The sequence below is a fragment of the Carcharodon carcharias genome, chromosome 10 (assembly GCF_017639515.1).
Source record: "Carcharodon carcharias isolate sCarCar2 chromosome 10, sCarCar2.pri, whole genome shotgun sequence".
NCBI lineage: Eukaryota > Metazoa > Chordata > Chondrichthyes > Lamniformes > Lamnidae > Carcharodon > Carcharodon carcharias.
In genome coordinates, this window is record NC_054476.1 from 56,624,489 (window position 1) to 56,650,075 (window position 25,587).

The 25,587-nt window shown below is 44.0% G+C and overlaps 1 protein-coding gene across 5 annotated transcripts in view; it reads right to left on the minus strand.

Annotated features, from left to right (window-relative positions):
- The window catches only part of LOC121283135, a 123,968-nt gene that overhangs the window by 18,807 nt on the left and 79,574 nt on the right, over positions 1 to 25,587 (minus strand). For 4 of the 5 annotated variants that reach the window (XM_041197283.1, XM_041197281.1, XM_041197282.1 and 1 more), the window contains 2 exons: positions 21,350 to 21,732; positions 15,111 to 15,210 (listed from right to left, as the gene is read on the minus strand). In XM_041197283.1, the coding sequence (XP_041053217.1) occupies positions 15,111 to 15,210; positions 21,350 to 21,732 (483 nt within the window). Of the gene's footprint in view, positions 1 to 860; positions 910 to 15,110; positions 15,211 to 21,349; positions 21,733 to 25,587 lie in introns of all 5 variants that reach the window. The other variant, XM_041197284.1, reaches the window with a different exon arrangement.

A 25,587-nucleotide genomic window follows, 5' to 3' on the forward strand; every position in this document is an offset into this window, starting at 1 on the left:
AGGTGGTAATCGGCTGCTTGCTCAGCTGGGCAGCTAGAGTCCTTTCCAGTTGGTGTTAAAACAACAGTCTGAGGATTTATCTGTTCTCAAAGAAATATAGAGCTCTCAAACTGGTTACTCGAGTCATGTGACCTTCTTTCTCCACAATGATTTCAAAAAGATATGTTTATCCAGTGTCTGAAATACAGTGTTGGATTTTTTTTCACGTCATAGGGATCCAATATTGGAGTAATACCTAGCATAAAGGAAGATGGTTGTGGTTAAAGATAAAGGCAGCTCTGAAGAAGAGTCATACAGAATTGAAACGTTAACTCTGTCTTTCTCTCCACAGATGCTGTTACACCTGAGTTTTTACAGCATTTTAAAATTTTTGTTTCAGATGGATGTGGTTGTTGGAGGTCAGTCATCTCAGTCCCTGACATTATCAGTCCCAGTGCTTAGCTGTTGAGAGATTTATAATTCATATTGAGGGTCTTGTGTTGGAAACCACTGTCTAGGCAGACCCTCTGACTCGGTTACAAGAGTAAGCTGATCAATATGCAAAAGATGTCCCTTTGTCCCCTCAATGGTCCCCTTTTGAAATGGACTTGGACAATCCCTGGTGTGATGTGAGTCTGTTAGCAGTTCTGCAGGCATAATGAGTTTTGATCTGAGTCCCTTGGTTTCCCTGGTGATTGCAAGGGGTCTGTACAATGTGGTGTGAGATTCCACAGGCTGAAAGAGGAATTCTTTTGTCCTTGTAACTGTTTCCAGAATAAAGGGTGATTCGTGAGGTCATGTGACTTGTAGCAGCCATACTTTTTGATTCAACAGAAAGTTCATTTTAAAAATAGCAAAAACAACAAAGTTTTGATACATACAGTGTTGGATTTTTTTTCACGTCATAGGGATCCAATATTGGAGTCATACCTAGCATAAAGGAAGATGATTGTGGTTAAAGATAAAGGCAGCTCTGAAGAAGAGTCATACGGAATTGAAACGTTAACTCTGTCTTTCTCTCCACAGATACTGTTACACCTGAGTTTTTCCAGCATTTTAAAATTTTTGTTTCAGATGGATGTGGTTGTTGGAGGTCAGTCATCTCAGTCCCTGACATTGCTGCAGGAGTTCTTCAGGATAGTGTCTTAACCACCTTCATCTGCTTCATCAATGACCTTCACTCCATCATAAGATCAGAAGTGTGGATGTTCAGTGATGACTGTACAACGTTCAGTACCATTCACGGCTCCTTAGGTGCTGAAGCAATCCGTGTCCATATGCCGCAAGACCTGGACAGCTTGGGCTGATAAGTGGCAAGTAACATATGCAACATACAAGTACCAGGTAATAAGCATCTCCAACCAGAGAGAATCTAACTATCTCCCCTTGACATTTAATGGCATTACCATCGCTGGATCCCCCAGCTACCAACTTTCTGGGGTTTACCATTGACCAGAAACTGAACTGGACCAGCCATATAAATACTGTGGCTACAACAGTAGGTCAGAGGCTGGGAATCCTGCAACAAGTAACTCGCTTCCTGACTCACCAAAGCCTGTCCACCAATACAAGGCACAAGTCAGAAGTGTGAAGGAATACTCTCCACTCGCCTGGGTGAGTGTAACTCCAACAAAACTCAAGTAGCTCGACACCATCCAGGTCAAAGCAGCCCACTCGATTGGCACATCATCCACCACCTTAAACCATTCATTCCCTCAACACTGACGCACAGTGGCAGCAGTGTGTACCATCTACAAGATGCACTGCAGCAACTCACCACAGCTCTTTAAATAGTACCTTCCAAACCCACGTCCTCCATCACTTAGAAGGACAAGGTTAGCAGATGACGGGAACATCACTGCCTGGTACCCCCCTCCAAGCCACTCACCATCCTGACTTGGAAATATATTGCCGTTCCTCCACTGTCACTGGGTCAAAATCCAGGAACTCCCTTCCTAACAGCACTGCGGGTTTACCTATAATACATGGACTGCAGCGGTTCAAGAAGGCGGCTCATCACCACCTCCTCAAGGGCAGTTAGGGATGGGTAATAAATGCTGGCCTAATCAGCGATACTCACAAGAATAAATAAAGAATAAATAAAAACTAAATTATTGCCAGCCTCCCCACCTGTCTCCAACCTGCTGATAAAATTCAACACTAAGGATCAAGCTGGGACCCTTCTAGTTTATGTGACTCCGTAACATCCTAGCTAGTGCATGTAGCCAGTAAATCAGCAGGGGAGCATTATCGATTGTAAAGGACAAACTGGAGTCTTTCTTCAAATCCTTTTTACTGAGAGAGGCTTGCCACTAAGGCCCTTTTTAGAAGGAGTCATTACTTGCACTGATGTTTTTCACAGATTTTTTGAAACGTTTTATTTAGTTGCAAGTACTGATGAGATTATCAAGGGATTAAAGTGGAGGAATCACTGAACTCATGAGAGAACTGAATTAGGTCAGTTGGTTGAAGTGAAACCGGTCACCAGTAATGACTGTGCTAATGTTAATCCAGCTTCTTCATCCTGTCAGGCTCAATAATTCCTCCAGGCTACTCTGCCCAATGATACTTTCAATGCAAGGCAGCTAATGGACAGAAAAAGGGATCATGTTCTTCCTTGCTGTTTATTTTTCCTGTAAGATCTTGATGAAAAGACTTAGGATGGAATCGTCTGTGCCCACCAGCATCGGGCATGCTCGGTGGCATGAGCGGACAATATGGCAATAAGGCCAAAAATCAGTTTCACGATGTTGTGAAACCAGTTTGTGATTGTCTGCTCCGCCTGCCAATGGCGGGCCACACTTCCTGCCATCAGACATCCGGAATCTCATTGTAATACATCTGCATTTTATTATAAGCCCAGCCTATTGGAATCGTCCCCCTCCCCCCTCTGGATCGTCTGCCCACATTGGCATGATTGCACACTGGTGTGTTTCACAATAGCATATAAAGGACGTGCACATGGTGGGCTGCACTTTGAGGGGAACTCGGAGGTGAGCACAGTAACACTGCAGAGTACTCACCGGAGTTGAGGTGCATTGTGGGGGGCAAGGGCTGCCCTACAGTTGTGGCGCATTGGGGGGCTTTCAGTTGAAGATAGTGCACAAGCATGTGCCGGTGAAGGGGGGGGAAGCATTAGGGAAACCTTGTATGAAGTGACCATTCCTCTGCAGCTGAGACAGTTCAGTTGTGATGCACATCCATGCCAACCTAAGCCCCTCTACCCACCCTATGGCTCATTATAACCTGTATGCCAACTTAGTATCAACTCATGCCAACACATGACACCCCATCTATCACCGTTTGCCCTTAAACCCTCCATACCAACTCATCCAGTATCTACCATGGACAGGCCTCAGGAGCCATGCTGAGATGAAATAAAATAAAGTTCTTGGTATCTGTTACAGACCACTATATATAAAAAAACACTCTCATTGATAAAAGCCCATTCAATACATTTAAGTCCCTTCAAGTACTTAATACTTTATAAATTCAAATATTTGCAATCATAGCTCCACATCAAAGCCAGCTAATTCCTTAAAAACCTCTTGGAGCTGTCAATCAAACTATGAACCTACGGGGGGACCCCCCCCCCGCCCCCCCCGCCCCCACACCGTGAAAATGATAGGTTGTGGAAGCAGTCAAGCAGTAATAATATTATAATGATAAACAACAGGCTTATGTCAACAAACAGCTATTGAAATTTTAAGCACCAATTTTTTCAACTCAGACATAGCAGGCTGTTTTTTTAATAAAATTTAAAAAGCAAGGAATTTAAATAACTTGACAGCTTAATTGTTCAACAGACCTTAGCCACCTATTATGCACAGTCACACCTACTCTTAAAAATCATAAGTCACACATTACGGGAAACATACCTCACTCCCATAAAAATAGAGTATGTTTGAACTCATTATTGATTTCAAATGGCCCTGCTGGGTTTGGGTTTCCCTCATGTCCCTCACACAATGCCCCCTTTACCCCCAATGAAAATAGGATTTGTCTATGGGTGTTAGAGATACAATGACAGAAGCAAATCATGATCATAATCTTGTGAGACTGTTAGAGGGAGCTTGCCAGGTAAACCTTAAACAGAACAAGAAAAAAACTGCAACTGAAGATAACTGAAGTCAAGTACCGAGTTCATGTGCTGACAGGGAAAGGCATTCGCCTTTATCCTGATAAGGTGAGAGCTGTTGCAGAGGTATAGCAACCAACGATGTAAAGGTGGTTCAATGATTTGTAGGGTTTGTGAACTGCCTAGCCAAGTTCTTACCCAATTTATTGTCAAAGTGTGAACCTCTACGCAAGCCTCATTGCAAAGAATGTTCAGTGGTATTGGAGTACAGGACAATAAGCAGCTTTCACTCATATCAAACAACTAGTGACAATAACTCCAGTCGAGACTGGAACTCCCTTTGAAAGAAGTAGGTGATGCTAGTACAGAGTGTTGAATCTTCCAGATTCAACGAGAAGCAACAGCAACACATGATCTGGAAGTCATCAACCCAGCAGAGAGATTGGGCAGAATTGTCCCAGGTTTGTGCGGTAGCGGGCAGGAAAAAGATTTTACCCACCAGCCACAAGGCGGCTTTTCACATGGTATCGTCCCAATCCCACCTCATTAATCATGCATTCCCGGGAAACACACCGTTCCAATTTAGGGCAGGCTCCGATTCGCCTGCCATGCCGTCACCTCGCCGCTTCCTCATGCTGGGTGCCATATTTAAAGTGCAGCCGCGCGCACACCTCTCAGTGCTTCCAGCCCCAGACTCTTGCAAAGAAGACATGGCCCGGAAAGGCATGAAGACTGCAGCACCCCCCCCCCCCCCCACCCCCCGACCCCCCAGTTTATTGACACATCCCTTGAGTGCCTTTTGGATGCTGTGAAGTCCTGCCTTGATGCCCTCTCCCACCGCTCTGGTCACAGGAGGGGCTGCAACATCACTAACCTGGCTTGGGAGGCGGTAGCAGTGGTGGTCAGTGCCAACGCCCTGCGAAATGAGGACAGCCTCAAGAGGCCACAAGAGAATGAATGATCTCCTCCATTCCACCAGGGTGAGTCACTCTCCTCATGACTCTCAGCTCACACACTGACATACCCATCACACATCCACAGGGATCTCACTCACTACCAGCTCAAGGGTCATCACCATTCACTCTCTCACACACATATTCATTGTCCTCATCCCATCCATGGCACCACTCACCATCCACACATGCCAGGCATACTTATCATCTGGCCTGGCAGGCATCCTGCTTACAGTCTCTCCATCTGTATTCATGTAGGACAATTGGTGCACAACAAAAGGAAGAGGTTGCAGACTGGTGGAAGAATGCCTGAAATCCAGGCCTTCCTGACTTTGAAAATAGAGACATATAGCTGGCAGGTGAAGATCTGGACCGTTCGTGTGTGTTACTCTACCGAGTGAGGATCCAGCAATGTAACATCCATCAGACAACCATGCTGTGAGTGATGTGTCCTGTTTCACAAGCCACTGACATGTACTAAATTATCTCCCCTTGCTTTTTCAGGCACATCTGGGAAACAGCCGAGGGAGTCCACAACCCAGGGCCTCCAATCAAGCCCCAAAGACACCTTGGAAGAAGAATCTGAAGGCACTCTCATTGAAGATCCATCACAGCGCTTGCCCACATCCTCCACCAGCACAGAAACACATTACTAGGTGGGACCTAGTTCTAGCGTAGGCTTGGAGTCACAATCTGGTGAGCACATCACACTGTCTGATCCACAGCACGGGGTGGCAGGGACTTCCCGGGTTTCTGGCACTCAGGACTGCTGGAGGACAGTAAGCTGCTGAGTCTGTCAGATGATGAACAGGTCATGTTTCAGTTGCTGGAGCTACAAAGGCAAGTTCGGGAACATCAGGAAGGGATGTCTGCTGCATTCCTGAGATTGTAAGGCACAATGGAGGAGTCCATCTGCCTTCAGGCTGAGGTGATAATGCCAGCATGCCAATGCACCAAGATCAACACATGGTGGCTGCCATGGAGACCTTGGTCCAGGAAGTTGGTCCTGCACCGCTGCGCAGGCTGAATTCCATCACTGATGCCATAGTTGACTTCCAAAAGTGAGAAGGGTGCGGAGCTGCTCAATCTCACTCCAGCTTCCCCTTCTCCTCAAGAAGTCAGCCAGGGGCTCTCAGGCACCCATAGGGAGGAAGATCAGCAGGTGCACACCCCAGGGCCATGCAGCCATGTGACTCCGGGAGTGTCCAGCCCTTCTGAATCCCATCTTCCTGTGACCCCAACAGCTCCAGTCCTGCAGGTCGAGGAGGGAGCCACTGCCACACAGCAGGGCCCTGAAAGCAGGCGGGGGCCTTCCAGGTCTTGACACTCCAGAGGATGCCTGTCAAGGTCATCACAGACAGGGTGTAGCAGTCAGCAAGCTGCCTCCACCTCCGCTGTGGATGTCACAGGAACACCAAGACATAGCGGCAGCTTTAGGAAGGTTAAAAGGATGTAACTCTTTTGTGTTACAAATAAGCTAAATTAACAACATCAGGGACAAAGTAAAAGGCAGCCCCTTAAAGGGATTTAAAAAAATGTTGTTGAACAGCCTGAGCATGAGTGTTAATCACTTGTACATAAAGTTCAATACTGTAAATAAACGGCCAAGAATGTCTCCTTACCTGTTGTTCTGATGTTCACGTCACTCAGATGTGAAACCTTGGTTCCTTCACAAGAAAAGGGCAGGTGTCTCAGTCCAGGGCCTCTTCCCTGTGCTTTGTGCAAACTGCAGTCCAAAGTGATGGTCTGGCTTCATACTCACTGGACACATTACTGATGCCTGCACCTCGATGGTGCCTGTGATTGCTGCCAGAATATCATGGGCAGCCGTCACTGAGTTCCATGAATCTCTCTGTGTGCTCTCAGAAACTTTGATGTGGAGTTGGCCCCCATCCCATCAGCATCTGTGACCGGTGACGCTGTGCTCCTGAAGGGGTCAGCTGCTGAAGGCTGACAAAGGATCAGGTGCATTTAAAGTTTCACAGCTGCATCTCCATGATAATACCCTGATCACTGAGCGCAAGTGAGCTGTCCTTGGCCAGACAGGAGTAAGATATTCACAGAGGCTATGTGACGATCTATGGCATGTCTTCACTGCATGTCATCATCCTCCTGGAATCAAGCAACTATTAGGGCCTCCATTGTGTGTCCATGACAGGAGCATTATCACAAAGGGTATGTGTGCTGCCATACTAAACCTTATTTTCAGCACCCCAATGGTTTGCTCCACCAAGGTGCGAGTTGCAGCATGAGCTTCGTTGTACCTTTGCTCTACTGCAGTCTGAGGCCGCTGCACGAATGTCATCAACCACATCCTCTGTGGGTAGACCTTGTCCCAGAGGAGACATCCCTGCAGCCTCTCTGGACCCTGGAAGATGTGAGGGATCTGAGACTGACTAAGAATGTAGGAGTCATGGACACTCCCTGGAAACCGTGCTCAGACCTACAGGATGTGTTTGTGGTGGTCACACACCAGCTGAACATTCAGCGAGTGGAAACCCTTGTGGTTGACATGGTTGACCCCTTGTTGCTACGGACATCTGAGCACCATGTGAATGCAGTTGTTCGTACCCTGCACTTGTGGGAAACCTGAGATTTGGGTAGATCCAATCACTCATGCATCCTGGCTTTTCTGGTCCCAGGAGAAATCCACAAAGTTGAGTGCCTTCGCGAAGATGGCATCCATGATCTCATGGATGCATTTGTGGGTGGAGGCATATGATATCCCACAGAAGTCACCTGTGGCACCCTGAAAGGAGGCACTGGCATAAAAATTGAGTGCCGTGGTCACTTTTCACAGCCACTGTCAACAGAAGCCCTCCATGTTCCCGTGGCTTCAAATCCTGACTGACCAGTTCCATGAATGTGCACAGTCTTCGGCGACACTGGTTCTTGGTCATATGCAGGAATGAAAAGCGGCATCTTTCAACCCTGGGTCTAGCTAGGCATTGGCCAGCGACGGCTCTCTGTGGCTCTTCAGCAGCATGTGCGGGAGCACCAGCTGTCCCTTCTTCCTGAGGGTGCTGCTCCTCCCTTAGCCCAGCCAGGTGTCTCCATCGCTCTCTTCTTCATCTCTGCTCTCTGTATGTCATGAGGTATAAATCTAGGCCTGCAGTGTCCAAGACCCTGATGTACTCTTCCTGCAGGATGAAAGAGAGAGAGGGAGCATTCGCAATAAGGTAGATGAATTAACAGCACAAATAGATGTAAACAGGTATGATATGATTGCGATTACAGAGACATGGCTGCAGGGTGACCAAGGCTGGGAACTGAATATCCAAGGGTGTTTGATATTTAGGAGGGACAGGCAAAAAGGAAAAGGAGGTGAGGTGGCATTGTTAGTTAAGGATGAAGTCAGTGCAATAGTGAGAGAGTATGTTGGCTCAGAAAATCTGGATGTAGAATCAGTCTTGGTAGAGCTAAGAAGCAACAAGGGGCAAAAAAATTAGTGGGAGTTGTATATAGACCCCTAAACAGTAGTGGTAAGATGAAGGACAGTATTAAACTGGAAATTAGAGATGCATGTAGCAAGGGTGCTACAACAATCTTGGGTGACTTTAATCTACATATAGATTGGCAAACCAAATTAGCAATAATACTGTGGCAAATGAATTCCTGGAGTGTGTATGAGATGTTTTTTTTGGATCAGTATGTCGAGGAACCAACTAGGCAACAGGCTATCCTACATTTGGTTTTGCGCAATGAGAAGGGGTTAATTAATAATCTTGTTGTGCGGGGTCCTTTAGGGAACAGTGACCATATCTTAATAGAATTCTTCATTAGATTAGAAAGTGAAGAAGTCCAATCCAAAACTATGGTCCTAAATCTAAACAAAGGAAGGTATGAGTCACAAGGTGGCTAAGCTAGATTGGGGAACGTCATTAAAAGGCATGATAGTGGATAGGCAATGGCTAATATTTAAGGAATGAATATATGCATTGCAATAGTTATATATTCATTTCTGGTGCAAAAACACAATAGCACCATGGCTAATAAAAGAAATTAAGGATAGTATTTGATCCAAAAGGAGTATTATAAATTTGCTAGAAAAAGTAGCAAGCCTGACGATTAGGAGCAATATAGAATTCAGCAAAGGAGGACCTAGAGATTGATTAAGAGGGGAAAAATAGAGTATGAGAGTAAAATGCAAGGAACATAAAAGAGGACTGTAAAAGCTTCTATAAATATGTAAGAAGAAAAAAATTAGTGAAGATAAATGTAGGTCCCTTACAGTCCGAATACAGGAGAATTTATGATAGAGAACAAGGATATGGCAGAACAATTAAACAACTACTTTAGTTCTGTCGTCATGGAGGAAGACACAAGTAACTTCCCAGAAATACTAGCAAATCAGAGGTCTAGTGAGAAGGAGGAATTGAAGAAAATTAGTATTACTGAAAAAACAGCGCTGGAGAAATTAATGCTGATAAATCCCTAGGGCCTGATAATCTACATCCCAGGGTACTAAAAGAGGTGACCATGAAAATAGTGGATGCGTTGGTTCCAAAATTCTGCAGATTCAGGAACAGTCCCAGCAGATTGGAGGGTGGCAAATATAATCCAGCTATTTAAAAAAGGAGGGAGGGAAAAAAACAGGGAATTACAGACTGGTTAACCTAACATCAGTGGTAGGGAAAATGTTAGAGTCTATTATAAAGGGTGTGATAACAGGAGACTTAGAAAATATCAATAGGATTAGACAAAGTCAACATGGATTTATGAAAGGCAAATCATGTTTGACAAACCTACTGGAGTTTTTTGAGGATGTAACTAGCAGAATAGATAAGGAAGAACCAGTGGATGTGGTGTATTTGGATTTTCAGAAAGCTTTTGATAAAGTCCCACATTAGAGGTTATTGTGCAAAATTAAAGCACATGGGATTGGGGGTAAAATATTGACATGGATTGAGAATTGGTTAGCAGACAGGAAACAGAGAGTATGAATAAATGGGTCTTTTTCAGAATGGCAGGCGGTGACTCGTGGGGTACCACAGGGTTCAGTGCTTGGGCCCCAGCTATTCACAATATATATTAATGATTTGGATAAGGGATCCAAATGTAATATTTCCAAGTTTGCTGACAGCACAAAACTAGGTGGGAATGTGAGTGGGGAGGAGGATGTTAAGCAGCTTAAAGGCGATTTAGACAAGTTGAGTGAGATTTTTTATTCATTCACGGGATGTGAGCTTCTCTGGCTGGGCCAGCATTTATTGCCCATCCCTAGTTGCCCTTGAGAAGGTGGTGGTGAGTTATCTTCTTGAACCACTGCAGTCCATGTGGCGTAGGTACACCTTCAGTGCTGTTAGGGAGTTCCAGGATTTTGACCCAGTGATAGTGATGGAATAATGATATATTTCCAAGTCTTGATGGTGAGTGGGCAGATACATAGCAGATGCAGTAAAACTAGGATGAGTGTGAAGTTATCCACTTTGATAGGAAAAACAGAATGGCAGAGTATTATTTAAATGGTGATAGATTGGGAAATGTTGATGTGCAAAAGGACCTGGGTTTCCTTGTACACAAATCACTGAAAGCAAGCATGAGGGTGCAGCTAGTAGTTAAGAAAGCAAATAGGATCCTGGCCTTCATTGTGAGAGGACTTGAGTACAGGAGCAAGGATGTCTTACTGCAGCTATACAGGGCCTTGGTGAGACCACATCTGGAGTATTGTGTGCAGTTTTAGTCTCCTTACCTAAGAAAGGATATACTTTCCATAGAGGGAGTGCTTCAAAGCTTCACCAGACTGATTCCTGGGATAGCAAGATTGTCGTATGAGGAGCGATTGGGCCGACTAGACCTGTATTCACTGGAGTTTAGAAGAATGAGAGGGATCTCATTGAAACGTATAAAATTCTGACAGGGCTGGACAGACTGGATGCAGGGATAATGTTTCCTCTGGCTGGCGGTCTAGAACAAGGTATCACAGTCTCAGGATTCGGGGTAGGCCATTTGGGACTGAGATAAGGAGGGAGGTGGACCTGTGGAATTCACTACCACAGAAGGCTGTGGAGGCCAAGTCACTGAATATATCTAAGAAGGAAATAGATAGATTTCTAGACTCTAAAGGAGTAAGGCATTGAGATAGAGGATCAGCCATGATCATACTGAATGGCGGAGCAGGCTCGAAGGGCCAAATGACCAACTCATGCTTCTATTTTTCTATGTTTCTATGAGACGTGTGCGCTAGCTTGGGTGTTTTAAAAACCTCTCTTGGTTCAGTCTGAAGGTCCCTTAACGCATCCTAGAGAGTGTTGGCCACCACTTGGATGTCTAGTGTGCTGAATTGGTGCACGAGACCCCACCCAACTCCACCTCACTCCACCCAACCCTGCCTCACTCCACCCAACCGATTGGCGGTAGCTGTGGATTGCATGCTGTGCTCTTGGCTCAGACATAGGCATTCTCCTAACCCGCACTGCAAGGCTGCACTGTTAGCTTGAACCAAGGGGGAGACTGGTCAAAACCTGAATGGTGACTTTGCAAAGGGTTGTGAGCACCTCCACCAGTGACTACTCCATGGCCAGCTTTAGCAAGGAAGTTGTACAACACGTGCAGTCGTACAATTGTTCTGCAGTCCAGTAAAACTAAAACGCTCATTAGTTTGCAGTCTGTGCCCAAGAGGTGAAAAGCTTTGGAGCACTTCTGGCACTTTCATGCCTCTGCATTGCTTGAGTGGGCAGATAAACTAGAGGCCCGACTCTCAGCATCTCAATGTGGCTGCAACTGAACTGTCTCAGCTGCGGAGGAATGATGACTTTAAACAAGGTCTCCTTAATACGTGGCCACTTCTCTCCTGCCACCCTGGCACATGCTTGTGTGCTATCATCAACCGCAGGATAGCCCTTGCGCCACCCACCCCAAATCGCCTCAACTGTAGTGCTGCATTTGCTCCCCCCCCACCCCTCTAAGTTGCCTCAACTGCAGGGCAGCCCTTAAGACCCAACATGAGCCCCCTGTGAGCGCTGCGCAACATTACACTGTACTCACCTTCAAGCTCCCCTCAAAGTGCAGCTCACCAGTTGTTGTGAAACACGTTTGTAAGCAATCACCTGCTCAGATGATCCAGCGTGGGGGGATGATTCCGGCGAGGTGGGATTATAATGATATACAGGTGTATTACAACGAAGTTCCCAACGTCCGATGGCGGGAAACGTGGCCTGCCATTGACAGGTAAAGTAGACAATTGCAATCTGGTTTCACAGCATCGTGAAACCGATTTTTGGCCGTCCCACCATATTGTCCCCTCACACTGCTAAACATGCCCCCGCCAGCAGGCACGGAAAATTCCACCCACTGAACCTGACAGACAAGCATCTTGCTCAGATCAAGCAAACTACACAACAAAATGCAAATCTCTGAGTGCAGAAAGTAGTGATGAAAGGATGGGCCAGAAACCGTCAAGGACGCACCTGTTGCTAGAAGAGTATTGGGTATGCAAAGATTAAGTGATTACCCAAGATGGCATTATGTACAAAAGAACTAGAGTCATTATCCCTAAGGCGATGAGAAAAGATATGCTGAAGCACATGCAAGCCATCAAGGAATTGAATGTAGTTTGAAGAAGGCAAGAGAAGTGCTATACTGGCTAAACATGAGCAACCAGACTAAGGACTACATCAGCTAGTGCCATGCTTGTAATGAACATCAAGCTAACCAAGCTAAAGATCTGCTCATAACTCATGACATCTCAGAAGGCTATGGGTGAAGTTTGGATTAGACCTCCTCACTCTCACTGGAACTGATTATCTCGTCACAGTCGAGAGTACTGAGAGTTAGACCAGCTGACGTCAACAACTACCACTGAGATCGTAGAATGCCTGAAAGCACACTTCCGTCTTCATGGAATTCTGACATTGTGAGGAGCGACAATGGCCCTCAGTTTATGAGTGAAGAATTCAGGCACTTCGTAAACGATTGTGAAATTCAGCACTACACATCATCTCCACGGTATCCCCAGGCAAATGGAAAGGCTGAGGCAGCAGTGAAAATTACCAAAGGAATCATCAGAAAATTGAGTAGGTCCAGCACAGATATGTACAAGGCAATCTTAGAATGGAGATACACACCTACTGAGGGCATGGAAAGTAATCCAGTTCAGTGACTAATATCATGCCACATCCAAACTACCCTTTCAATAGCTAAAAAAAATTACTGGATTACTGAAGCCAGAAGTAGTAACAGGAGCGAGTGACAAAATTAAAGTGAAACAACAAAAAGCCAAATTTTACTTTGATAAAACTGACAAATCATTGCCAGAGCGGAATATTGGAGAGCCAGAGTGCAAACATTCAACACATTCAACAAAAGCCAGTCCACTTGACAACTTGGAATCTGTGTAGAGTAATTGTCACCTCGATCATACATGGTGAAAGTGAATGACCAGATCTATCATCTCAACTACAAACACATATATGCAACCAGAGCTTCTGCACCTCCACACCAGACAGCTGGTGAGGAAGATTTAATTTCGTCAACTGAACGGCCATCAATCCAAGAGGTCAACCATTCCCCAACAAAGGCAATGGATCAGCAGCAACAATTACAAGGGCAGCAACATTTGCCCATCAATGACATTTCTTGGAGAGCAATTTCACTCCAGGAACCAGCAAACACTAGGCGAATAACCAACAACAATGCATATGCATACCATTAGAAGACCTGAATGCTTTACAGATTCTGTTGCAATGCATATGTAGGTGCAGGCGAATGTGGGGCAGAGTAGAATGAACAGTTTTTTGGTCATGCTTGATGATTTTTTTTATAGACCACATATGTGGGAAATAACCAACAAGGTGGCAGCAGTTTGAAAGAAGGCTCCATGCGGACGCCCTGGTACAGTGGTCAGTCATACTAGACTGGCCTGATATGGCTTGTCTACATCAACTGTAACTCGGGGGTGCCAAATGCATCGGATGTGTCCATAATGCCCTTTCTCCTGGACCAGTTCTTCGGCTAGCATCGGCACTTCATCTAGCTCCTAGAGTGTGGCCTAGGAGATGACTCAACAGCGAGCTTTTGGGCTGGAATGCCTCTGTACATGGGTAGTTTGGGCCAGCAAAAGCAGTCTCCTTGGCCTGGAGCTTTTAGGAAATGAAGAGATAGCAGGGTATTAAGAATGACTGAATGCTTGCAGATGCACTGTGATTATCCTGGATCAGAGAGCTTCCTAAACCTGCATACTTGCCCATTTCCATTCCCCTCAATGTACCATCGATGCCTGGTTGAGAAGACAGTCTGGAGGACACAGTCATATCACCAACTTAGACACAGGTGTACATGCGCTAGGGAGGGAGCATGAAGTCCTAAGACTTTTTTTATCTTTATCTTTTTATTCTCTTTGGCTGTGATGTTGGCGCTGTAGCACCATGGGTTGTTAGATTGCTATATAATTCTTTCTTCCTTTCTTGTTAGTTATGCATAAACAATTGCACTACAGCAAATTTCCATAAGGACAATAAAGTAAATTGAATTGAATTGCAACTTCAAATGATAGTGCATGCAATTTGTTTTCTCTTTTTAGGAAAAGGAGAATATTTGGAGAAATGTTTTTGTGCACTATTGCCTTTTGTGCAATGTGGCTAGACATCTGACCTCTGATGTCATCCTTTATATGTAACGAGTTGAGGGCAGTAGCCATTTTAGCATCCACATGGAACAGGGATCAGAAAGGGAAATGGGGACGAGGTTGAAGATCCTATTAAATGTTGGAGGAGCCTTGAGGGGGCATATAGCCTATTCCTTTTTCCCAGCTTCTTATAAACTAATGGAAAAAGTCAGAGAGTGAGGATTCAACTACCACACACACATACAGCTTTGAAATGAAACAGGATAACCTGGAACATAGCTCTGATAGGAATTCATAAAATGACACCTTGTTTAGAAGTGCATGGCATTCTGTCAATGTATTTCCTCAGCAGAAATAGGCTAACCAGAAATTAAAACATGGGATCTTTGTGATGAGTACAGCTCAGTACTCGCTAAGTAATACATTTATGAACTGAGACCACTTGTCTTAACTTCTAATAAATTTACTTTATTTCCAAAGGCTGCTACAATACTTATTTTAACTAAAGATGAAAAAGTATTGAAGGTAAGAGTACCTGAGAGGTGCGCTGTGGTAAAGAGGACAGTTTGATGGAGTATACTTTCTCCTTCCGGTTTCCGGTTTGATGTTCCTCTGTCGTGCTGTTATTTAAGCACCTGTCATAAACAAAACCAAAAACAGAATGTGAGGAAGGAATAATGTTAATGGGAATCCAAGATCTACATTCTAACCATGTGCTAGCTTGGTTCAATTGGTAGCATCTTTGCCTCTGGGTCAAAAAATGTTATGTTCCAAGCCCACTCCAAGACTTAAACACACTGTCTAAATTGATATTCCATTGCAATGAGGGAGTGCTGCACTGTTAGAGGAGTCATCCTTTGAATAAGATGTCAAACTGCAGTCTGGTCTGCCTGAACAGGTGGATATAAAAGATCAAAGCAAAATACTGTGGATGCTGGAAATCTGAAGCAAAAACAAAAAATGCTGGAAGAACCCAGCAGGTGTGACAGCATCTGTAGAAAGAAAGACAGAATTAATATTTTGAGTCCATATGACTCTTCTTCAGAGCCCTGAAAGATCCCTTGGTATTATTGATAGGGTAGATTTTCCTAGGACCTGGGAGTGGTGGAGTGATCTGAGTTCAGTAGCTTTAGGAAGGCTTTGTGAGGAATAATGCCAGCAATTGAAGGCTTCCAAATTTGTTAAATTAATCATAATTATATGGATCAAAGGATACAACAGGTTGCAAGCACTGCAGAAACTCACCGAGGCTGCTTAGGCAGCATCTTCCAAACACACAACCACTATCTTCCAGAAGGACAGCGGCAGCAGACACAAGGGAACACCACATGAAAGTTCCCCTCCAAGTCACTCACCATCCTGACTTGGAAATATATCACCACTCCTTCACTGTCACTGGGTCAAAATCCTGGAACTCCCTTCCTAACAGCACTGTGGGTATACCTAGACCACATGGACTGCAGCGGTTCAAGAAAGCAGCTCACCACCACCTTCTCAAGGGCAACTAGGGATGGGCAATAAATGCTGGCCTAGCCAGCGATACCCGCATCCCATAAATAAAATTTTAAAAATTGATTGTCACAAACTGAAGTGTTGCTGACAACATTACCAATTGTAAAAAAATATATTAGCTGGGAAACACCAACTATTGCATATAATAAGAAAACATATTGGGAAAGTTTGTTCAGTACATTGAGCCCATTTCTTTAATAGTCCACTTGGAGAATGCCCCATTATGGGATCTAACTTTTTAAAAATTCGTTCCTGAGATGAGAGAATTGCTAGCAAGGACAGCATTTGTTATCCAACCCTAATTGCCCTTGAGAAGGTGGTGGTGAGATGCCTGCTTGAATGCTTCATGTGTAAGCACACCTACAGTGCTGTTAAGAAGGGAGCCCCAAGGAACAGTGAGGGGACAGCAATATAAGTTCTAAGTCAGAATGATGTGTTCCTTGTTTGGGAACTTGCAGGTGAGGATGTTCTTATGTGTCTGTGCCCCATGTTCGTTCAGATGGTAGAGGTTGTGGGTTTGGAAGGTATTGTTGAAGGCAGCTTGGTGAGTGTTGTAGTCTATTTTTGCGGGAGACAGTGGTGCAGTGGAAATAACACTGGACTAGTAATCCAGAGGTACAGACTAATGCTCTGGAGACATGGGTTCAAATCACATCATGGCACCTGGTAGAATTTAAATTCAATTAATAAATCTGGAATCTAAAGCTAGTCTCAGTAATGTTGATCTTGACAACTATCACTGACTACCATTAAGACCTATCTGGTTCATTGATGCCCTTTAGGGAAGGAAAGCTTCTGCTCTTACCTGATCGGGCCTATATGTGACACCAGACCCACAGTAATGTGGGTCTGCTCTCTGAAATGGCCCAACAAGTCACTCAGGTCAAGGGAAATTATGGATGGGCAACAAACGCTGGCCTTGTCAGTGATGTCCCATATCGCATGGAAGAATGAAGAAAAATGGCACACTGCTACTGTGCACCAGTGGTAGAGAAAGTGAATGTTTAGATTGGGTGCCGTTCAAGCAGGCTGCTTTGTCCTGGATGCACCTGAGCTTCTTGAGTGTTGTTGGAGTTGCACTCATCCAGGCAAGCGGAGAGTATTCTATCACACTTCTGACCTGTGCCTTGTACTCGGTGGATAGGCTTTGGGGAGTCAAGGGTTACTCATCGCAGAATTCTCAGCCTCTGACCTGCTCCTGCAGCCACAATATTCATAAGGCTGGTCCAGTTATGTTTCTGGTCAATGATAAACCCCCAGGATGCTGATGGCGAGCAGATTCAGAGATGGTAATGCCATTGAACATCAATGGGGAATGGTTTAAATTTTCTATTGTTGGAGATGATCATTGCCTGTACTTGTGTGGTGCAATTATTGCTTGCCACTTATCAGCCCAAGCCTCATTTTTGTCCAGGTCTTGCTGCTTATGGACATGGACTACTTCATTAACCAAGGTATTATGAATGGTGCTGAACATTGCATAATCATCATCGAACATTGCCACTTCTGACCTTGTCATTGACTCTAGTTTTGCTTGGGCTCCTTGATACCACACTTGGTCAAATGCTGCCCTGAAGTCAAGAACAGTCACTCTTACCTCAACTCTTGAATTCTGCTCTTTTTCCCGTGGTAGGACAAAGGTTGTAATGCCATTGGGAAAGGACATGCCCAGGATGGTGTTGGAGTAATCTGGGATATTGACTGTCCGATATGATTGGATGAGTATGATTATGTCAGGCAGTTGCTTGACTAGTCTGTGGGATAGCTCTACAAATTTTGGCACAAGTCCCCAGATGTTAGTGAGGAGGGATTTACAGGGTTAACATTGAAGACCCCCATCTGAGCACATTCTGTGCAATTGATGCCCTCAGTGCATCTTCTAAATGGTGTTCAACATAGAAAAAGTGTCAACTTCCTTATTGGTGCTAATGAGCCTGCTGTGCATTCCCTGTTGTTACTTCAGATTTCTAGCATTTACAGTTTCCTCTTTTTGATCTATACCTTTTATGAAGAAGCTACCCTTTTCAAAGACAGTTAGCAACAATAAATACCCGCCCAGAGTCTATTCCACATGGCTAACTTTATGTGGGAAATATTTCTATAAGAGGGAGCAAAGCAATGGTACTAGGGCCTAAACTTTTAGCTTGTTGGGCAAGTGCGATCGGCAGGATGAATTTACCAACCTGATTGACCATTCTGAGGAACCTCTGGATATCAAACACACTTTGGTTGTGGAAAGTCACTTGTGGCTTTTGTTTTTTGAGGGTCTACAATTATGCCCTTTTGTTGAATAATATGTCCCAAGAATTTAAATGGTGGTTTCTGCAAATTCACACTTTTCTTTTAACACTCTCTTGTAACACTTTCAGAACTTCTCGAACTCTATGATCATACACCTGTCTTGTGCCTTCATGGATAAGCAGATCATCTATATGACAAATTACTCTGTTTTCCTTCCAGAATGTTTGACATGGTTTGCAGGAATATATCTGGAGCTGATGATAAACCGAACAGAAGGTAGTTATAACGGAACCAACTGAAAGGCATAATAAATGTTGTTAACAAGCTGGACTCCTGGTTGGGGGGGTGATTGCCAAAAACCCCCCATTAGCATTGAGTTTAGTGAAGAGCACACTGTTGGCAAGTTTTGCCAAGCTGTCATCCACTGAGGGCATAGGATGGATTTCTCTCTGGACTGCTTCATTTAATTGCATGAGGTCTTTGCAAAGCCTGAGCTGACTGTTCGGCTTGGGAGCTGTTATCAGCCCCGAACACCACCTAGTTGGCTCTGTGACAGGTGATATGATACCTGTAGGTAACATTCTGTTGTTAGTACCCCCCTGGGAGTGTATAGACATACAGGCTTAGCATCTTCATGCAATGTAATATGATATTCATGTTTGAACGTACCAACAGTTGAAAGAATTCTTGGCGGAATTCTGTGCCATTGTCTTGTTGTAGGGCTTTGCCCATTTTTTCAGAAGACCCAAATGTATGCACTTTTACCCAGTAAGGATGTGCTTTGATTGTGCAAGATATAGAGGGTCTCTACAATCTGTCATCTCTTGTGGTGAAGGGTGGTAGTTATCTGACCTTTTCCTTGAAGATCTGTACCACCTGGATCTTGCAATTTAATGCTTGATGGCTGATGTCAATAGCTTTGAGCAATTCCACATGATCAGCCAGTATTGTAACACTGACTCTAGTGTCAAGTTTGAAGTCAGTTTCAAAGCCTTTAACTTCCAAAAGTAACTGACCAAAAGTTTGCTCTTGATCCTTTACTTCTTCTGGGAAATCTGTATTCTCATTTCTTATTACCAATTTTCTGAATTGTCCATATTTCATAGAGAGTCTCTTACTTTCTTCCTTTAATTTTTTTGATTTACTGAACTGTTTGAAGTGGCCTGTCTTTCCACATTGGAAAACCTCTGTGCCCCCTGCTGGGCAATCTTGCCTTCTGTGTTGCTTTTTATCACTGCAGCGTGGGCACCGTAAAATGGCTACTGTAGGACTTCCTGCCCTTTCGCTAGTTTTGGCGGGCTTTTGAGTGTGCAGGGTTGTCACCTTTGGGCCTACCTAACTAACAGACTCATCTAAAGCCTCAGTATTTCAACAGATTATAGCCCGGTTTTGCTCTCCAAGTTCGACCTGCTGAGCATATTAAACCACTTCTTTGAGTGTTAGATCGTCTTTCGTCTGTGAAAGATCTGACAGCTTTTCATCATGAACTATGACAACAATGTTGTCAAGAATAAGTTCCTCTTTCAATACATCATACCTGCAGGAACTAGCTAACCTATACAAGTCTGTAAGAAACAATATGATGGACTCCTCTGGCTTTTGGGATCTCTGACTGAAGCGTGCTCACTCGATTATGTGGGTCTACTTTAGGCTGAAATATGCATCGAATGCTTTTAGGATGGTTTCAAAGCCTGCAAAGGTCCCTTCTACCCCCACCTCAGGAGAACACCATCGGCAACAGGCCCCGTGTAGGAGGAATTAACTAACCTGGTGCTCCTGCTCTTTAGCATGTAAACGCGACATGGCTCAATACCTCAGCAATTGTTTTTTCCACAACTCCCAACCCTGGTCTCTCTGTGAGTCTTCGAAATTTTCCAAGGGCTGTGGAAGGGACAGTGACTGCTTGACTGGTGCCAATTATCAGTGTGCCTTTCACCAAGATAAGTCTTCGGATTCTTCCTTTGAAGAAGTTTTCATCCAATTTCTCCCCATTGGTGTCCCGTCGATGGCACAAGATTGTTGCTAGATTGGTGTCACTACCGCTGCTACCATAGTTTGTGGTTTGGTTTCCACATTAAATAGTATTTGGATCTCTCTTCAGGTAATCAGTATTAGGAAGCTTTCCCTCTATTTATGAGTGACTTAGGTAGGTTTCTTTAAAAACTACTTTATTTATACTATATACATAATAAGCTTCTAGGTAAGTACATCTCTCTTCTTAATAGACTATTCCATTCTTCTACTGAGTCTCTTGCATATGATTGTTGATGTCACTATTACATCATAATACACATCATTGTATCATTACCATAACTACTAACCCATTATTCTACAGAAGGTAGTCTAATATTTTTGGCATACATTTGAGGGCTGATTTTAACTTTTAACTTCTAAGAATTAGACAGTGTGTGTAATGGGTGGCCAATCTGTCCCCACCAGTTTTCTCACAGCTGGAAGTCAAAATCAGCCCTTCTGTATCTGAAAAATAACTGTTGATTTTTATTTAATGCAATGCATTCTAAAGATTCCCAACAGGCTGAGTTGTAGACTTAGCTGCATGGCTATGATGGGGCAAGGGACAGGTCCCCAGTCCTCATTTACTTTTATATGTCAATTGGTGGAATATGCCTTCTCAGTGGTATCTCTCAAACCTGTGACCTCCACTACCTTTAAGGACAAGGGCAAGCATCCAAACACCATCATCTCCAAGTTCCTCTCCAAAACACGTACCATCTTGATTTGAACATGTATCACGATTTGTCGCAGGGACAAACTTCTGAAGCTCCCTATCAACAGAAATGTGGGATTACCTTCACTACATAGACTGCAACAGATCAAATGGGCAGATTACAATTTCTATTTCTTGGGTCTTACTGGTGATGCCCATATCCCGGGAATGATTTCCCTTAAAAAAACTGGCTCATGCAATGGTGCCAGGTATCAAGGATCCAGAGAAAAGAGAAAGAAAGTTTTAAAAATAGAAGTTCCATCATTAAAATGGGAAAAAAAAACTTTCCTTACCCCTGATGTAAAAGCATAACTCCTGTTGAAGAATTAAATTCTTCTGACATCTGGCAAGACTCCACATATAGTGAGAGTGTAGTCACACTACTCTTGGCAATAACTCTTATATATAAATGGTCATTGCTGTTGGCGTCAAATGGAGCATGGACCTTGGCTGTTCTCCTGCTGGAGTTGAACTCTTTGCTGAACTGGATCTCAAAGCTGTAGTCTCCAAACAACCTCTCTGTGGTATTGTTCAGTAAGTTGGGATCTTTGCTGCTATTATTGGTTCGCTGGAATTTACATGTGATTGGGAAGGCCACTCTTCCTGTCTGTGTCAATGTTTTATTTCTGCGCCGGCTGATGATTTTATTTGTGAAGATGTAGTGAGATTCATCTTCCTGAGAAGAAGAAATGTGACATTACTCCAGGTGTGAAAGAAATAGTTCCCATTTTCACTGATGTCCTTGTTCATATTGGGACCAGTTTTCCTTTGCTTAACACCTTGTTTTTGGGTGTTAAGAAGGGAAAATTTGAATGGAACCTTGGATTTAAGGGTGCGCACGCACTTTGCACATGACCTGGATCTGTTGGGGAATTTGCCAGACAGAGCAGGAAGCAATAACATGGTAATAACATGAGAGTGACATCAGAATGCTACCTTGGTTATTTTCCTGGATGTCAGATGCCAGAAAACAAGATCAAATGGAGGAACATAGGAACATAAGAACACAGGAGCAGGAGTAAGTCATTTGGCCCCTCAAGCCTGCTCTGCCATTCAACCTGATCATGGCTCATCTTTCACCTCAATGTCATTTTCCCACACTATCCCCATATTCCTTGAGAAATTTTACCTTATAGCAGTGCTACCAAACTATTTACTGGGTTTAAATGTCTCAGATTTCGTGTGACCCCAGAGTAAAAATTTGTGTGGATAGGAGAGCTGTTCAGTATCAGCAGGAGGCTTCAGGCAGACAACTTGCACAATTATTATACTGCAGAGCACTTGAAGCAGCTAAACACTTGTAATAATCTCAAGTGAAATTTGATACATCATAAAATCTCCATTGTAAATTGGACTTATGCATAATCAACTCTTTACAATTATCTTTATAAGTCCCTATAATTCTTAGCTACATAAAATTTTGGAGTTCCATTTCTGCATGTACAGGACGTTTGATATACATGACTGCAAATTACACACAGAACCAGGTTTTATGATAGTCACTACAATAGGATTTTAGTCATGTATAACAGAAAGTACCCATGTGATATGCAGTCATAAAGGTTTATCCTCCCCTACAAAAATATTATGGCTCATAAGACTTTTAGTAAGCCTGTATATATACTTTCTAAAACTGCATATGTATATCTCTCAAATTTAGAGTGATTTCCACAAGCTTTGACTGTTACAATGACAACAGAGGTAGCAAGCTTGTTGCATCTATCTTAATACTCAGGACATGTGTTTGTGTTGGTTTGGCATTGACTAATGAGTTAGGGGAGTTGATGAAAAGGCAGGGTTTCCACAAAAAAAAACACCTACCTATTCACAGGCTTTTATTGCAACAGCAATCTGGCCTCAGAGAACAGTCCATTAGGCCACACCCACCATTAGAAAAAAACACGAGCATTTAAAGGAGCCTTACAGCTATTAGAATTCAGTCCGAACTCTATGGCAGCCATTGCTGCCTTGGAGCAGCCACCCCCAAAATCTCATATCTCATTACTCCACTGGGGGTCATAATCCACAGTTGGGAAAGCCCTGCCTTAGAGATTGCAGCCAATCTCTTCAGGCTGGATATAGGGGTGCTAGCTACTTCTTAGCACCATCAGCTAATTAGGGCATTGTAATGGACAAACAAGAAGGAAGTAGGGGTGAAGGTCATTTGGCTGCTGTTTTTGACAATAGCCAGCAAGATTCTAAACAAAGTGTGACATTGAGTGTGGTGGAGCTACGAGACAGGTTAGTTTGCAACCTTGGCGCTTGTACTTTCCACAACATCAGATTTGATAACCGATCAATCATCAACGATACTACAGCGATGGTGAAACCAAGCTGCTGAATGGTGACTGTGAGCTGTAGTACAATTCTTGATGTACAATCTAGACAGTGATGCTAGGATTCATCTTTGCTATTCCACCCAGTGGAGAATGAAAGAAAATGTGGTTAAGGCTTAACATAGCCCCAACCAACATTGCTGCTCCTCTTCCTAATGCTGGATGAACAAAAATTTCCTCCAACTAAATATCAGGGAGATTGAAGCCATTAGCTTCGATCCTTGCCACAAATTCCCTTCCTTGGCCATTGGTTTCATCCCTCTCCTTGATAACTGAACCAGACTATTTGCAATCTTGGTGTCATATATGATCATGCCATGAACTACTAACCACATACCCGCACCATCATTAAAATTGCTTATTCCCACCTCTGTAACATTATCCAACTCCGTCTCTGCCTCAGCTTAAAGGCTGCTGAAATCCTCATCCATACCTTTGTTATTGCTAGACATGGCTATTCCAAAACACTTCTGTCAGCCTCCCAGGTTCTACACTAAACATGAGGTCATCCAAAATTCTGCTGCCTATGTCCTAACTTGCACCAAGGCCTGTTCACCCATCACCCCTATGCTCACTAATCTACAATGGCTCCCAGTTGGCAACACCACAATTTTAAAATACTTATCCTTGTTTTCAAATGCCTCCCAGGGCCTCGCCCCACCCTGTTTCTGTAAAATCCTCCCTCCCCATAACCCTCTGAGATTTTTGCACTCCTCCAATTCTGGCCTCTTGAGCATCCCCCATTTGAAATACTGATCGTTGGCAGCATGCCTTCAGCCTTCTCAGCCCTAAGCTCAGGAATTCCCTCTCTAAACTTCTCTGCTTCTTAATTTCCACTCCTTTAAGACTCTCCTTAAAACAATGACCAAGGTTTTGGTCATCAGCCGTAATATTCCCTTATGTAGCTCAGTGTCATGTTTGGTTTGATAATGTTCCTGTGACAAGCACTGTGGCAGTGCAGGAATCTCCTGTGGCTGTTCCCCTGCAAAACAGATATACCGCTTTGGATACTGTTGGGGGGGAATGGCCTCTCAGGGGAAAGCAGCAACAGCCAAATTCGTTGCACCATGGTTGGCTCTGCTGCACAGGGGAGGAGTAAAAAGTGTGGGAATGAAATAGTTATAGGGGATTCAGATGTAAAGGGGATAGATAGGCGTTTCTGTGGCCGCAAACGAGACTCCAGGATGGTATGTTGCCTCCCTGATGTTAGGGTCAAGGATGTCTCAGAGCGGCTACAGGACATTCTGAAGGGGAAGGGTGAACATCCAGTGGTCGTGGTATATATTGGGAAAAACGACATAGGTGAGAAAAGGGATGAGATCCTAAAAGCAGAATATAGGGAATTAGGAAGTAAGTTGAAAAGTAGGACATCAAAGGTAGTGATCTCAGGATTACTACCAGTGCCACGTGCTCGTCAGAGTAGAAATAGCAGGATATATCGATGAATATGTGGCTGAAAAGATGGTGTGAGGGGGAGAGGTTTCCGATTCCTGGAACATTGGGACCAGTGCTGGGGGAGGTGGGACCAGTACAAACTGGATGGGTTACACCTAGGCAGGACCAGAACTGATGTCCTAGAGTGGTTGGGAAGGATTTAAACTAAAATGGCAGTGGAATGGGAACCTATGCAAGGAGTCAGAGGAGGGGGAATCAAGGACAAGAACAAAAGATAGAAAGGGGAATAATAAAAATGATAGGAAGAGAAATCAGGGGCAAGAATTAAACAGGGCCTCAGTGAAAAATAGTGGGAATGGGACAAGGAATGTTAAAAAGACAAGCCGTAATGCTTTGTGCCTTAATGCAAGGAGCATTCGCAATAAAGTGGATGAATTAACCGCGCAAACAGATGTAAATAGGTATGATATAGTCAAGATTACGGAGACATGGCTGCAGGGTGACCAGGGATGGGAACTGAACATCCAGGGATATTCAATATTTAGGAAGGATAGACAAAAGGAAAAGGCAGTGGAGTTGCATTGCTGGTTAAAGAGGAAATTAACGCAATAGTGAGGAAAGTTTTAGCTCCGACGATGTGGAATCTGTATGGACAGAGCTGAGAAACACTAAGGGGAGAAAAACATTAGTGGGGGTTGTATATAGATCCCCAAACTGTAGTGGTGATGTTGGGAATGGCATTAAACAGGAAATTAGAGACACATGCAATAAAGGAACATCTGCAATTATGGGTGACTTTA